The 17,349-nt window shown below is 38.3% G+C and overlaps 1 protein-coding gene across 1 annotated transcript; it reads left to right on the forward strand.

The window, feature by feature from the left end:
* Nucleotides 1–3,095: 3,095 nt before the first annotated feature.
* Nucleotides 3,096–11,154, forward strand: LOC109687905 (neuropeptide Y receptor type 6). The gene is made up of 2 exons (XM_020166028.2): nt 3,096–3,345; nt 8,685–11,154. The coding sequence occupies exon 2, from the start codon at nt 8,852–8,854 to the stop codon at nt 9,965–9,967; it is 1,116 nt and encodes a 371-aa protein (XP_020021617.1). The 5' UTR covers nt 3,096–3,345; nt 8,685–8,851; the 3' UTR covers nt 9,968–11,154.
* The last annotated feature ends 6,195 nt before the right edge of the window (nt 11,155–17,349 follow it).

Here is a 17,349-nt window from a genome sequence, read left to right on the forward strand (position 1 = left end):
ATAGAGGCAGAAGTTTGAAACTTCTAAATAACCTCAATTACCTTTAGCCCTTGTGTTTTCTTCTGTTAAGTTCAAGCTTATTCATTCATTCACTGAGTCAACAAATACTCATTGAAGACTTGTTATGTGTCAGGAATTGTGCAGGCACACCAAAGATACAGCAGTAAATTAAGTCCTAGTTCTTGCCTTCAAAGAGTTCACATTTTAGTAAGAAAGGCAATCAATGACCAAACTAGCACACTTTTAAAAAGGCATAGTTACAGGTTACTATAAGTGCAATTAAGGAAATAAAACAGGGTTCTCTAGTAAAGAATAAAGCAATGAGGATGGTCTCATTAGTAGAGCAGTCAAGAGTTCCTTAATGAGGTTACATTTATGTTAGAGGAAGTTTTGAAAATCCTTCTCCAACTAGAAGTAAGACTTTACTTACATTGTGAACTGAATAACTGAGTTTATTTCCCTACCCTGAATTTTTTTTGCCTGGAATTCATCCTGGTATGGATGGAACTAAATATTTTTTTCTAAGCAGTCAATTAATTGTTCTAACAGTATTTGCCAAATATTCCTTTCTTTACCCACAAATTCTTATAGCCCTCCCTATGATTAAAACTTTATAAAAAGAAAGGAGGAAGGATAGAGAGAGGTTGGATAATGGGTACCAAAACAGGGTTACATAAGAGGAAAAATTCTCATGTCCTATAGTACAGTGGGGTGATATTAGTTCACAACAACTTATTACATATCTTATATAAAAAGTAGAGTTTCCCAATAGAAAGAAATGATAACTACCTAAGAAGATGGAAATGCTAACTACACTGATAGAATCACTACATATTGTCTATATGTCAATATGTCTATGTGTCAAATTATCACACTCCACCCAATAAATACATATAGTCATTTTACATCAATAAAAATTATAAACAAAAAAAGGAAAACATTATATATGCTTGGATTTATTTCTGTCTTTTCCATTCTATTGATGTATCTGCTAGTTCTTGACCTGGCATTATCCTGATTACACATTATCCTCATTTTTCAAAGCCAGTCTCACTTATTAGTTCTTGTGTATGCTTTTTTCTTTTATAATCCGACTAGGATTTCATTAGAATTGAATTACATCTACAATTTAACTTAGAAAGAAATAAACTCTTCATTATAGTCAATCTTAGCCAGTGGCTTACCCCTGTAATCCTAGCTACTCAAGAGACAGAGATCAGGAGGATCTCAGTTCGAAGCCATCCCAGGCAAATAGTTCGTAAGACCCTATCTCGAAAAACCCTATCACAAAAAATTGTGCTGGTGGAGTGGCTCAAGGTGAAGGCCCTGAGTTCAAGCTCCAGTACCACAATAATAATAATAATAATTAATAATAATAATAAGCCTTTCCATTCAAACGTGCCTTTTTTCTTTTTAATCTTTCTTGAAGGCATGCTTATGTGGCAGGTGAGTCTAAGAACATTCAACCTTGATGTCAAAGCACTATCCTTGAGAAAGAGAATATACATAGACATTTTATTCATCTATCATCATCCATTAAACCAGATTAAAAATCTCACAAGGAAAAATGATGAGTGGACCTTTAACCTCTCCTTTAAAATTAAAACCACCATGGTATTTCCCACACTCATCCTAGACTCTTTGAGAAGGGATATAGGAACAGAAAACAATGAACTCTGCCCTTATCCCAAGTTATATCCTTCTACTTAAGTTAATTTGAAGAAAAAACAATGACTACCACTTTACTACCTACTCTGTCCTATCATTAACCTTCAAGAAAATCCTGCAAGATATTTGGCAATTTTTACCTCTTAGGAATGGAATCAAAGGCATAGAAGAGAAGTTCAAGATGACTGTCCTAGATAATACAGGAGAGAATCCTGATCCAAACCCAACTCTACCAAACCCAAAAGCTCAACAGCGTCACCAACATCACAGGTGATGGAGAAGATCTCTTAGAGTCCACCAAACCTGTGGCCACTGCTAGTTTTTGCCAGTACTCCATCTATGGAGAAGGTATTTGGTTTTCAATAAGCCTTATGATCTTCCAAAGTTTGCTATTCTAGATTTTCAAATACAGACAGCTAAATAAGTAATAGGGAAGCTGCTGAAATGTGACTGGGAAAACAAAGGTATCGGCCACTGAACTGCTTTGATCATACCACGTTCCTAAGAAGAACAGATTGGCTTCCACTTGTGTAGTACACACCCCCACCCAACCCACCTCCTACTCCACCTGCCAGCCACCTGACTGGGTTCCACAAAACACAGGGACACACAATTTTAATGCTAATGACTGCCTAAGAATTTTGAGCTTCTGTTGGTTAGTTTGGTGTACTGGGTAGAGAAACAGAATTGATTCTCAGGGCTTAGTTCTAAAATTTTGGGCTCCATCATTGAATCCTTGGATTAGGAAATATTTTTAAAATGATGTTGGTCTACCCATTAGCTCATGCCAGAAGTACTTTCAACAACACTCAACATTCTACAATCTTGTTTCTTAGTGTCTTCAAGCACTCACCACAAGGAAATATTTCTTCTATTTAATCTAACTCTTACTTTTTCAATCCTTTTTAACAATTAAAAAAAAACCCTTCATCTAATAATTTTTCAGATTCAGGAAAAGGACTTTTCAGTTCCCACTTTTCATTTATGGCCTATAAGCAGCTCAGATGTCAGTTTCAAAGTGGAAGATAACAGTTGTATATTTATAATACTTCCCTGGGAAACTTGGGATTAAGTCCAATTATGAAAAACATTTTAGTTAATCTCACAAATTATAACAAAATCTGGAATAAAACCCACTCCTTAGCTAATAGTTAATTCCCTGAGAACAGTTATTAATGTTTACTAATATTTTTTCAGTAGTATTTTAATCAAATGCCTGATATTGGCAAAGCTAATTTTTCAAAAATATATGTATTTATATACACACCAGAAAATGCCACAAATTTTCAAAATGCACTTTTATTATCATCTCCACAAGATAATGGAAAGTGACATCTTCAAAACATCTCTTAAACAGCTGCAGCTCCTGTCATTTCTGGCAAGGTTCCTGACTCCTCCTTCCAGCTCCCCTGTGGCCTTCAGTCCCTCCTGGATTCCAGAGCTCCCTCCTCTGAGCAATAATTCCAACTCCAGGAAGCAGCTTCTGAAATGAATCTACAGATTGTTTAGTGGATCAGCAAGCCAAGTGAGGAGGGATGTTGTTGGGATGGGGAGAGATGGCTAACATGTCATCCTTTGACAGAGACATAAATTTTACAAAATAATAAGAATGGGAAAGAAGAAAGAAAACGTGTAGAAGATGAAAGGAACAGTAATAGATCTGGAAATTTCCAACAGGTAAGACACTGGGAAGCAAATTTCTAAAATGCTAAAGAAAAAGTCTTGCTAATGTGTTTTTCAAATGTTAGAATATTCCAGTTTAAAAATATGTGAAGATTATTAAACATCAGAATTGTAATGCTTTCAAACCTAATTGTACCCACTGTCTTCTTGTTTATGTGACCTGAAAAACAGTCCCACTGCTTTGGAATGCACCACTGTGGGAAAATCATCAAAAGAAATTGCCAAATGCTAGTATTGGCACAATGTGGTTTTAACTATTTTTGGTTATCTGTTAATAAATAAAGTTTGAAAGCCTAGTTTACTAATTTCCATTGGCAGAGTTAAGCTCTTCTTCCTTGATGCATTTGACATAATATTATTCTAACAACTAAAAACCTCAACATCCTAAAATGGTAAGCTCTGTCATTAACCTTCAAAGAAAATTAAAGCCAATTCAGACAATCTGGGTTGGCTTGACTTTAGGATTAGCTTTCAGAAAAGAAAATGTGGATATTTTCCCCTAACAATTTATATGAGCTTGGGAAGTTTTCAATTTTAAGGAAAAACACATAAACTACTTCCAGCAGAGAAAAATCTAAGTACACATAATAAAAGAATAGATGATGGGTCAAAATGTAACCCTTGGATTTTAAGACAGCCACCCTTCTGCAGTAGATATACTTGAAATTTGATTTTTGGTAATGAGTGAATACTTAAATAGGAAAATGAGACTTCTTAGTGTTAGATAACCACATTGTTTATACATTTCAATAAGACAGACAGAGTAGCCTTTTGTTTCTTCATGCTTTTTGTGGTTATTTATTATTTATTGTAGTACTTCTTTTCTCAGATGTGTCTTTATAGAGATTCAGTTCTGTTTGTTTTCATGCAACAGGAATGATAAGTTTGATATATTATTTTTAAGTGAAATAACCAAATATACTAGAAACACACTTTTGTATGTGGGTTAGAAAGTAGAACTCTTATTTTTGACTCAGCTACTAACTATGCAACCATGAACAAATCATTGTATCTTAGATTCTGTGTTTTTAAAATCAGAATTAAAGTATCATTCCTGTCTAGAGTACAGAATTGCTATAGTGATCAAGCAAGATAGTCCACTTATCAGCACATCACATCTTGATGAATTAACTAGTGAATGGAACAGAACTATGAAAATCTTAAGCCCTAATCAAATATGAGCTGATTATTAGAATCGGCACAGCCATAGAATCTGTATTCCTAAAGATTTAAGGAAAGGGAAAGAGAGTTCTCAGTGCGGTGGAGAGAGGGGGTGTTCGCAGTGTTTTCCTGCCTTTTTTTTTGGGCCCCTTGCAAACTTAGTGGGTAAGGCATGTGTAGGACTTCATTTTGCCCAAAGGCATGGACTTTCTGAAGTAACATAATGAAAAAAAATTAACGTAAAAAATAGAAAATGTTCTGTTCACTTGTTTTTAAAATTAAGAATAGGAAGCACAGAAATTTATTTTAGAAATATAAAGCAGGAGGCAGCAAAAAAAAAAAAATAGTAGAAAGAATATTGAACCAAAAGCCACAAGACTTGCACTTGGCCTGTAGTAACATCTGTAAATGAGGAGTGTATTAGAAAAAGTCTCTTTCAGACCAAAATATCATAACTCTAAATAATCTAAAATATGCTTTAATTATTCTGTGTATGTACAATTAAGAGGAAGGGGGAAAACAGGGAAGAGAATGAAAGGGAAAACAAGGTAGAGAATGACAGATGGACAGAGAGGAAGACAATAAATAGTAAGGATAAAACACAGATCAAGGTGCAATACAAGGTCTACCTCCACACTCCCACACTGCATCCCAAAATAGAACTTTAGGAACAAAAAGAATGACCCTAACAAAAAGACATTCAAATACAGAAATTGATATCCCCACAGAGGTTTTAATGGAATAAAGAATGCTCTTAATTTTGCTCATCTTCATGTAAGGCTGCACTTTTGCATTACTAGCCATAAACAGAACCAGTTCAAGGTAGGAGCCTCACAAGCTACCTAGAATCAGGTTGAACATTGATGATTATCTACCTCTGCCATGCACCAGGCACATTTTTGAGAAAAATGACACTTGTTAATTTCAGATCTCACATCCCTGGATTATTTCCAACTAAGCAAACCAAAGATGAACTTTCCTAAAGTACAAATGTATCCCAAGAATTTTTTTTATGAATCATGGCTTAGCATTACTTTGCTTCCAGATAGGCAGGATTTAAATGCTTTAACTTAATGGTTACCAATTGTGTAAAGTGTAAATCCCACATTACAATTTAAAGTCCGTATTTGGAAATTTTCCTATTTATCTTCTCTGTATTGTGTAGAGGGCCCTGGGTAATGTCACTTCTATACTCCTCTTAAAGTCCCTCCTAGATGAAGCCCATCCAACCTTCTTTGTGTTTTTCTGAGCTCTAATCTCCTACAGGAATTTACAGACTGGGGAGCAATTTTTACTTCACATACATGAGAGTAGAAGGGCCTTCCACCCACTTTCAGGCCTGCTATTGCAGGTTGTTGAGTAATCCCCATCTATAATGAGGACAGCCCAGATCAATAAGAATGAGCAACACAAAGTCTCCCAGTGTTTATCCTCATCTCTATTGCCAATTTACTAGGAATCTGCAAACTTAAATCAAGTTTCACATATGTAAAGAGAAAACTTATTCAGACCTATCTTCACAGGATTCCCAGGAAACTTTTCTTTCTTATAGACAATAAGAGCTAGAAACACACACACACACCCCACACCACACACACCCCACACCACACACACCCCACACCACACACACCCCACCACACACACACACACACAACACACACACACACACACACAACTTTGCTGGTTTTCTTTGACCTCAGCCAAGCTCTTGAGCCTTTCATGACTTTATCTTCTTTATGAGATGGAACTATAACATTTCTACTTGTTCCCAACCAAGTTGATGTTGGAGAAACTAATGATACAGCATATCTAAGAGCACTCAGCAATTCTGGAGGATGGAAATGACTGACACATTCAACAATGAGTACTTGAACCTGCACAGTTTTTTTTAAAACAATTTATAAAGTGTTTTAAAGCCAATATATTATTGGGCTGTGAAATAGAGAGGCCATTTTAAAATTTCATTTACAAGTATAGAAATTGAGGCCAAGAGAAAGCGTGGTTTGCCCAACACTTAACAGCTAGTTAACAAGAGCAGTTAACAGTGCTCATGTTAAAACCATACCTCATGTAGTTATCACCTTTCCTTCCATTCCTTTCCACCTCCAAGTGAAGTTTGGTAGAACACCTCTAATTAGCAATCGAACCTTTCTATTTCTCATTTATAGCCCTAGTCTATCAATAGCATAAAAATCTTTAATCTATCTGAAATGTCTCTTCAGCCAGTATCTGTGAATTCTAGGTCTGTTGAACCCCTGAATCATCCCAGCCCTAAACCTTGATTTCAAATACCATTGTTTATAAACACCACATTCCATCTGAGCTACAGACAAGTCCCTTGAGTCCTTCTTTATAAAAAATACTGTCTTTATCAACAGTTCTATTCATCTGCGGTATTTTTATGGTGTTCTTGATTGTGGTGTTTGATGTTGAAAGTGTTACAGACACAAGCATTCTTGAAGTGATTTCTTTCCAATAACAATCTGCTAAGCCTTTGAACTCAGGGAGAATGTGAGAGAGGGCCAAAGTAATTTCAACAGCAAATAGAAGTTCATTCTTTTTCATACCTATTGCTCAGTTTCCTTTATCAATGTTATTTATTTTGCTTCCTTCAGATTTGAAAAGAATAAAGCAAGATGAGGCGCTGGTTGCTTGATGTTCCCCTCCCCACCCACACCCCTGTCCCTCTTTCCACATACCCTCTTCAGCCAGAAATCTCAGCACTTAGAATGTCAGGAAACTCAACATGCCTGTCTTGTATCCTGATATGAATAATCTCATTGAATTACGACTACCCTAAACTATGCTCAGCTATGGGACCAGGGCCTCCCTTTCCTCTGGAAGTTAGAAAAAGAAGAGATCTAGAAGGAAGAATTGGAGGAATGGTTTCCAAATAAAGATAATTCTAGGTAGTAGTTGACTAGGCACAGTTTTCCTTGCTTTTACCCCCAGAATCTAAGCAATGAACCCCAAAATTGCCTGAGGAAAGCATGACTTCATTCCAGAGAGTGGAAGAAGTGAAAGGAGGAGAAAGGCATATGCTAGTCTATGGTAACTTTGTTGTGTAGTTCTAGCCCCCAGATTAAAGATGACAGACTAGCTCTAGACAGAGGAGCTGACAATTTTATTCCTCATACATGTACTGAGAGCCTGTTCTCTACTCTATGTTGGGAATGAGGGACCAACTCAGTTGTAAGATTTCATTTAATTCTCACAATTCAGACAGGTAGATATTGTTTATCCCCATCTTGGGGCAAGAGGCTATTACAGTCATATGGATACCAAGTAGGGATGCTCCAGTTGGTACCTGTCTTAGTTACTGTGTATTGCTATAACAAAATACCATGGTGTTTAACAATTTATGAAATGTTTTAAAGACATTATTTCATTGGCCCTTATAACAAAGTAATGAAATAGAGTCCATTCTTAAATTTCATTTGACAGATAAAGAAATAGAGGCCAAGAAAAGGCATGGCATGCCCACTCTTTTATACAGACAATGCAAATTTATTTCTCACAGTTCAGGGGGTGGAAAGACAAAAATCAAGGTGCCAGCAGGTTTGAGGTCATCTGATAAGGGCAGCCCTTTTCTTCCAAGATGGTGTTTTGTCACTGTATCCTTTGGAGAAGACAAATGCTGTGTCCTCATGTGGCAGGGGACAGATGGGGGGAATTTACCCCCTCAGTCCCATTTATAAGGCACTAATCTAGTCATGAGAGTTGGTCCATATGGCCTAATAACCTCCTAAAGGCCCCACCTCTTAATATTGTTGCATTGGGACATGAATTTTGTTGGGGATGCAACATTCAAACATCAGAACCCAACTCCAAAAACACTCCTCTGGCCTCCACAGTATAATCCCTACCTTATGACTTTCATGGTCTATTGGAGTAAGTTGGCATGTATCCAGATGACCCTTTTAAAACAACAGAAATTGCACAGAATGGAAATGTGAATATGAGCTGCTTTATGCAACATATTAAAATGATGCTATCACATTCCCTGTCTCACTAACTCTAAAGACTATACTGATGGGGCTAAAAAATACTGTGAAATGAAAGAGAGTAAGGGGACACAAATAACCACTGGATATTTGTTTACATCTTCTCAGGGACATCTTTCTTATTGTTAAGAACTTGCATTAATATTCTGGGTTCTATTTACTTTGTAGGATCTCAAGAGCATGCTCAAGTCATTCATGTGTTTCCATCAAATACAGATAGAGATTGGGAAAGATTAAACCACTCATTACTCATTGGGCAAGAAGTGATGGCCAGAATATCCACCCACACATAGTACAAGCAAGTTTAGAAGACCTCTTGTGACTATCCTGACATAATGGAAGTTTCTCTAAACCAGCCAGCATCTAATAAAACCAGTGAAAAGAGCAACAACTCTGCATTTTTCTATTTTGAATCCTGTCAACCCCCTTCTGCAGCCTTACTCTTACTACTCGTAGCCTATACTGTGGTCTTGATCCTGGGCCTTTTTGGAAACCTGTCTCTCATCATCATTATCTTTAAGAAACAGAGAGAAGCTCAAAACGTAACCAACATACTGATTGCCAACCTCTCTTTCTCTGACATATTGGTGTGTGTCATGTGCATCCCCTTTACAGTCATCTACACTTTGATGGACCACTGGATATTTGGAAATACCATGTGCAAACTCACTTCCTATGTGCAGAGTGTCTCCATCTCTGTATCCATATTCTCCCTTGTATTAATTGCTATTGAAAGGTATCAGCTTATTGTGAATCCCCGTGGCTGGAAACCAAGGATATTTCATGCCTACTGGGGCATCACACTCATTTGGTTCATTTCCCTTCTGTTGTCTATTCCCTTGTTTCTGTCCTATCACCTCACCAATGAACCCTTTCAAAACCTTTCCCTCCCCACTGATGTCTACACCCACCGGGTGGCCTGTGTCGAGAACTGGCCCTCCAAAACGAACCAGCTCCTCTTCTCCACCTCCTTGTTTATTCTCCAGTACTTTGTACCTCTGGGCTTCATCCTCATCTGTTATCTGAAGATTGTCATCTGCCTCCGCAAGAGAAACAGGAAGGTAGACAGAAAGAAGCAAAAGGAGAGCCAGCTCAGTGAGAACAAGAGGATCAACACCATGTTGATTTCCATCGTGGTGACCTTTGGAGCATGCTGGCTGCCTCTGAATATCTTCAATGTCATCTTTGACTGGTATCATGAGGTGCTGATGGGCTGCCACCATGATCTGGTATTTGTAGTTTGCCACTTGGTTGCTATGGTTTCTACATGCATAAACCCTCTCTTTTATGGCTTTCTTAACAAAAATTTCCAGAAGGACCTGATGATACTCATTCACCATTGTTGGTGCTTTGCACCTCAGGAAAGATATGAAAATATTGCCATGTCCAGTACGCACACAGATGAATCCAAGGGGTCTTTAAGACTGGCTCGCATATCAACAGGTATATAAAAATGGGTACTACTCAATGCAAAAGGCCTACTTGAATAGAAGACAGAGGTAATTGCAGGAGATAGGGCAAGATGTAGAAAGAAGCCACAACCAAAAATATAACAAGTAGTTTTGCTTTAGACTAAGCCTGTCTGTCTCATAATCTACCCAGCATACCTGACACACACAGATATACACTACCTTTTTTCCCTTTTCTTAAGAGAATAACTCTAATGACTCCAGCAATGTAGCTACCACCATTGTGGTGAAGAATGAAGGTGAGAAAACAGAGAGGCAACCAGTAGAGGTGGAGGGAGAACAAAGCTTCCAGAGCCTGTTATTCAGTGGATTATCCATGAAAGTTCTTTCTCATGCTTATGCACAGGAAAGACAATGCTATGCTCCCTAGCTTTGAAGACATTCGACTTTCTGCTATGGAATCTGGACCTTTCAAACCATGTCACTTTTCAGTTAGTTAGCCAAGTCAGAAAGTCCTCATTATAATTTATTAATTAATCAACTAATTAAATCTGGATTCAAGTTGAAGGGATGGTTTTAACGTAACATTTAAACTAAGCATTGTAATTACATTTGATTTCCATGCCTGAATCAGATCCTTAGTCTATGATAAGGATAGATTTTTTTTTTTTTTTTTTTACTAATAATGCCGTTCATACTAGTGGAACTGGTTACAAATTCTTTAGCCCTCAGATAATGATAAAAGTCATTTTAACTAATTAATGGATAATCAGGGTAGAGATTTCATTACAAAATGGCTTTTTAGCCTGAATTCTTTATGTATATTAAATACACGTTATGTGACTCTTTTATTGCGTCTGAGAGACTTCTTCAGTAGCAACGTTATAATTAGCTCCAGATTTTTAAAAACCTATCATACATTTTATTACCTAAACATTTTTAAAAGATCCCTCATCCTCACAGGGTCATTACATAAGGGAATTGACTAGATTGTTTTCAAAATAGTTAGTAAGCTGTTGTTCAAAGATCCATTAGCTCAGAGACTTTTGCTAAGTGGTGACTAGCTTTATCACTTCTTTAGATAAACCTCCCTTTTACCTCTTAAATTTGAACAGCACCTTATTTGTATTGTACAAATGCAACTATACTTTCTTTTAAATAAATATTTCCTGAATACTTGTGATTTTCTCTTGAAAATTATCAACCCTCCCCCCCAATTCCACCTTCATTCTCATCAGGATTTCTATTTTCTGTCATTTGAGGATAAATGAAAAACAGAAACCCTGCAGTACACCCAAGTGAACTAAAATGTAAGAGTCTCACAGTATCAGCTGCAGACACTCTTAGCTAAAAATCAACTCCAATGGTATCAGCTTAGAATCCTGAAGGCACAGGACTACTGCCTCTCAGCCTGACAGCAGCCACAGTCTCCCTGCATACTTTCTCTATTTCTTCTAATAGTGGTTAATTCTATAATTAAGCTCCAATGTGGGGAGTTGGACATAGTGGCACCATCTGTATTCCCAGCAGTTGGGAGGCTAAGGCAGGAGGATGGACAACCTAGGCTACAGTGAGATTTTGTCTGGAAAAACATCCAATGTGATTGCACAATTTATATGCACTAATAAAATGTGGGGGGAAAGATCCAATGTGGTTTTTTTCACTTAGTAAAGAAGTACTGATCCTGCTTTCAGTTACTAAAATTATTCTGATCAAACCACTAACAGCAAGAAAAAGTTACCACCCTCACCCCCACACATGCACCCATTCTCCTCTAACCCTGACTTTCCCTGAGCGTTCAGAAGAAATCGCAAAATATAACCAAATATTATAGTATTTCTCTGGCTTCAAGATAAGAGTGATTTTTCTTCTATACAGCTCTCTTGCTTTTTGTTTTAAACTTTTAAACAAAAGTTGTTAATGGTTTAACTACCAATAATACAGTTTCTTATGTTTATTTTTATCTGAAAAAGTAGTGAACTCAGTGAATTTTTAATGCTTTCCCTTACCTTTAAGGGACTTTTATTATGACAGATAGGAGAACGCAGGTCTGTAAACAGCTACTTGAGACCGTGTACTGGAAAAACAAAACACGTGTTATGGGAGCCCAGCAGAAATGACCCTTATATGAAAAGAAACATGAAAGAGTTCAGGAAAATCAGCCTTATTTCCTGTGTTTTCACAGTATTTGTGGATGGTTCTCACCATTTGGTCTACCATTGGGCCACCTGATGAATGAAATGAGACCTTGTCTTCTTATTTGCCTGTCTCCAGGGCTTGATGGACCAGAACCCATGACCTTTAAGGGCCTGAGGCTGGAACTGCATAGTGATGCCACATAGCCCTGAAAACAGATTTCTGTAGCTAGTACTCCAAAAGGAAATCTATCCATTGACCTCAAGTCATTTTGAGTTGAAGGTAATTTTTCATGTCTTCAAATTTTTCTAGAACAGGGCCTGGCACAGAGGTTCACACTGCAATCCCAGCCACTCAAGAAGTGATCAGGAAGATCATGGTTTCTCTCTCTCTCTCTCTTTCTCTCTCTATTCATCTATCTATCTATATCTATACATATACATACACATATTTATATATATATACATACATATGTTTATATATACATATATATATTTGTATATATGTATATATAAATGTTATAAATATATATATAAATATGTATGCTTATATATATATAAATATAAGACACACACATATATCTATATTTGACAGTATTGGGGATTGAACCCAGAGCTCACACATGCTAGGCAAGGGCTGTACTACTTCAGCTGCACCCCCAGTCCTTTCATTTGTATTTTGTTTTTGAGATAGGATCTCAGGATCCTCCTGCTTCTGCCTCCCCAGTAGCTGGAATTATGGGTGTGGAGCACCAAGTCCAGTGTAAGCTTAGTTTTTGGTAGAATAATAAACCAAGAAAAATATATTAAGCCTTCATAATGTGCTTAGCACTGTGTTAGGTACAGAAAAACTGTAAGACACCGTTCCAGTGACTTTATGATCTAGTTGAGTTTCTAAAGGGTTTACAATATGCCAGAGAGGGAATTCAATGTCTCGATTTTTTTTTTTCGACACTGCAGTTTAAACTCAAGATTTTGCACTAAGTAGGCAGGCACTCTACCACTTGAGTCATGCCTCCAGCCCAATGTCTTCCTTTTTCATTCCTTTTTTTTAATTTACAGCTTAATTAAAGTATAGCTGAAAAATAAAAGTTATGTATTTATAGTATATAATGTGCCTTGATATATGTATACGTTGGAAATGGATAAATTAAGCCAATTAATATATCTACCTCTCACATTTATATTTGTTGTGAGAACTTTTAAGATCTACTCTCTTGGCAATTTTCAAAACCACAACACATTTTATTTTATTATTTATATGTGCATACAATGTTTGGGTCATTTCTTCCCCTTCCCCCCCTCCCTTATCCCCCCCTCCCCTCCCTCTCCCGCCCTACCCCCTTGCTACCAGGCAGAAACTATTTTGCCCTTATCTCTAATCTTGTTGAAGAGAAAGTATAAGCAAAATAGGAAGGACCAAGGGTTTTTCCTAGTTGAGATAAGGATAGCTATACAGGGAGTTGACTTGCATTGCTTTCCTGTGCATGTGTATTACCTTCTAAATTAATTCTTCTCCAACTAACCTTTTCTCTAGTTTCTGGTTCCCTTCTCCTATTGGCCTCTGTCGCTTTAAAGTATCTACATTAGTTTCTTTGCATTGAAGGCAACAAATGCTATCTAGTTTTTTGGGTGTCTTACCTATCCTCATACCTCCCAAGTGTGCTTTTGCTTTATCATGCAACACATTTTATTAACTGCAGACTTACTGCACAGTAAGTCTCTTGAATTTATTCCTCCTGTCTAACTGAAATGTTGTGTTTTTTGACCAACATTTCCCCCGTTCTACCCAACCCACCCCTGCCCCTAGCTCCTAGTAACCAACCCTCTGCTCTACAAGGTCAATGTTCACAGATTTACAGACAAGTGAGATTATGCAGCATTTCTTTTCAGTGCCTGGCTTACTGCACTTAGCAGAATATTCTCCAGGTCCATCCAAATTGTTACAAATGACAAATAGTATTCCATTGTAAATTTACAGGACATTCATTTATCTGGTCATCATCAATGCTTGCATTGTTTCACTACCTTAGCTATTGTGATAAAAAAAATTTTTTAAAGAATTTTGGCGGCACAAGGGTTTGAACTCAGGGCCTTGTGCTTGTTAAGTAGTGCTCTATCAATTTAGCCATACCTCCAGCCCCCTTAGCTATTGTGAATAATGCTGCAATGAACACAGGAATGAAGACATCTCTCTGATATGCTGATATTTCCTTTGGATGTATATCCAAAGGTATAACGCAATGAGATTGCTGACCATCATTTCTAATTTTTTTGAGGAACCTTAATGGCTGAACTAATTTACATTCTCACTAACAGGTGTGTGAGTGTTCTAAATGTTTTTCTCTGACTAGGTTGAAAGTTGCCTAAAAAAAGTTAAGAAGAACCCCAAACACAGAGTTAATATCAAAGGAAGATTTAATTTACCTGTTTATTCATCAGTGAGAATACCAGGGATGGGAAAAGGAAATGTCCTAGATGAGAAAAGAAAAGAAAAGTGTTTCAGAACTGATATGTCCTGGAATTCCTAGAACCCTCCCTGAAACCACAGACATAATAAATGTGCTCATGCAACAAACTGGACAAGGAAGAAGAGAAGTATTTCCAGTGGGCTCAGGAAGCCTGGTCCCATGTCTGTACCCAAATCAAACTCCTTGGTGAGGCTGGGTAATATTTCTCCTGAGAAGAAGTAAAAAGACTGGTGACAGGGACACACCCACATCACATCTACTTATTGACTATTTCAATTTTTCTGCTTTAGCAAGATAAATCTGTTCTCCCTGGCTAATCTGCGAACTTTTGGAGACCTAGTTTTACATCTTTTATTCCTCCTTTACCTGCTTTCTTGCTCCTTCCCAGAGAGTATAATATAGCAATGGGCAAGGAAAAGCACTTAATACACATAGATTTTAAACATTAGTTCTGAAAAAAACAAGTGAGGAAGGACTTGCTTCCAAACCTCTATTTTATTAATTATCCAGTGAGCACATAAAGACACTCCTAATTGCAGACATCATAGGAAAGTCAGTAGACTGCAAATTTTTAAGTCCTTGGGGATTCTGTTTAAATATCTCTCAGCAGCCAGGTGCTGGTGGCTCACACCTGTAATCCTAGCTACTCTGGAGGCAGAGTTCAGAAGGATCTTGGTTTGAAGCCAGCCCTGGAAAAGAGTTTGGGAGACCCTATCTCAAAAACACCCATCACAAAAAAGGGGATGGTGGAGTGGCTTAAGGTGTAGGCCCTGAGTTCAAGCCCTAGTACCGGAAAAAAAAAAATTTCTCGATAAACTTCTCAAGTTCAGGGTTATTAGAAACCTCTCCAGCACTGCTCCCATAGTACCCTGTGTAGAGCTACTGTGATGTGTGGTTCATATTGATGGTCAACTTGATTGGACTGAGAGATACCTAGGAGATTAGTACAGCACATGTCTGGGTGTGTCTGTGATGGTGTTTCCAGAGACCATTGACAAGCAGGACAGTGACTGAGGGAGAAAGTCTCACCCTGATTGTGGGCACACCATCCAATAGGCTAGGGGCCCCAATGGAATAAAACTGGGAAAAGGAAAATGCCAGCCAGAGCATGGAGCTTCATTCTTCCTGAGCAAGTGTGTCTACTTGTGCTGTTACTGACAGTGAACCACAGACTCCAGCTTCTTCAGCCTGTCAACCTGACTCACTCCAGCGACTTTCCAGGGAGCTGCCTCCAGGCCTTCAGCCTTGGACTGGGGCTGCATCATTGGTCCCCCTTGTTCTGAGGCTTCTGGCTTCTTGGACTGAGCAGCTTCTGGGTTATCTGGATCTCTAGTGTATTGAGCTATACAGCCTCCAGTCTTGTAAGCCAATCTAATAAACCCCCCTTCACAATTATAGATATGTAAATATACATATTTTTATGTATGTAAAGAGAGAAAAGGAGAGAAAGAGGCAGACAGACAGATGTATCCTATGGGTTGTGCTCCTCTAGAAATCCATCACTAATTCAGCCACCATGTGTTACCATGAAGACCAGTCTCCATGAGTACTTCCCACAAAACATGAGTTCCATGAAGTTAGGGATTCATATCTCACTCACTGTAGTGGCTCTAGGGCCAAGTAAAACATCTAGCACAAAGTGAGGGGCTCCAGTCAGGCACAGTGGCTGATGCCTGTAATCCTAGCTACTTGGGAGACTGAGATTGGGAGGGTCGTGGTTCAAAGCCAGCCAACATAAATAGTTCACAAGACTCCATCTTCAAAAAATAACCAGAGCAAAATGGACTGGAACCATGACTCAAGTGGTAGAGCACCTGCTTTGCAAATGTGAAGTCCGGAAATAAAAATTCAGTCCTGCAAAAAAAAAGTATGGGGCTCAATATTTATCTGTATAGATATGACACTTGTTATGTGGGTAACAAGTCTTTGGTGTGTGAGTCTGAAAAGTAAGTGGAACACATACTCCTTGGGCTCAGCACCTGAACATGCAGGTGCCAAACACCCACCTAAAATGGAAGAGCTCAGCACTGACAGGACTAACAAAAACACACCTTGGTCACAGGAAGGCTCCAGGGAAAGGAGCCTTTCTGTGCTCAAATGTCATTTGACAATAAGGTTTGTAGAAGTACAAGTCATCTAACTGGGGAGGTTCTGCAGCTGAAAGAAAATGCTCTATTAATTTCTTTCTTTCTTTTATTTTTTTGGCAGCACTGAGGTTTGAACGCAGGGCCTCACACTTGTTAGCCAGGCATTCTCTTACCACCTGAGCCACTCCAGCAGCCTTTTTCTCTGTGAAGGGTTTTTTTCAAGATAGTGTCTGGAACTATTTGCCTGGGGCTGGCTTCAAACCATGATCCTCCTGATCTCTGTCTCCTGAGTAGCAAGGATTACAGCCATGAACCACCAGATCCAGCTCTATTAACTTCTAATTAGCTGCACTGATAGGTTTTTGGAGCAAACAGCTTTGAGAAATGAAAGGCCCTCGGGGCAGCCAGAGCCCAGAAGAGTGACTCATTAGGATTTTATTAGCGAAACCAGGCTCCAAAGGGCCAGGACAGAGCAGAACTCTATCTGTGCAGTGAGCCAAATTCTTCTTCTCTGATGAGGGAACAAAAAACTAAAAGCAGAAGTTAGTGTTTTGGAGGCTGGTACAGTATCCTGGGGTCCCAGCAGACACCTTCTTGTAACAGCAGCATCCCTGACTCCCAGACACCGTCACCACCAAGTTATACACCTCTTCTACGTCCTACAGTTTCTCAACTTAAAAACAAACATTTTGATGTGTGTGTGTGTGTGAACCCATGGGCATGACCCCCAG

Source organism: Castor canadensis, chromosome 16 (assembly GCF_047511655.1).
Source record: "Castor canadensis chromosome 16, mCasCan1.hap1v2, whole genome shotgun sequence".
Taxonomy (NCBI): Eukaryota; Metazoa; Chordata; class Mammalia; order Rodentia; family Castoridae; genus Castor; species Castor canadensis.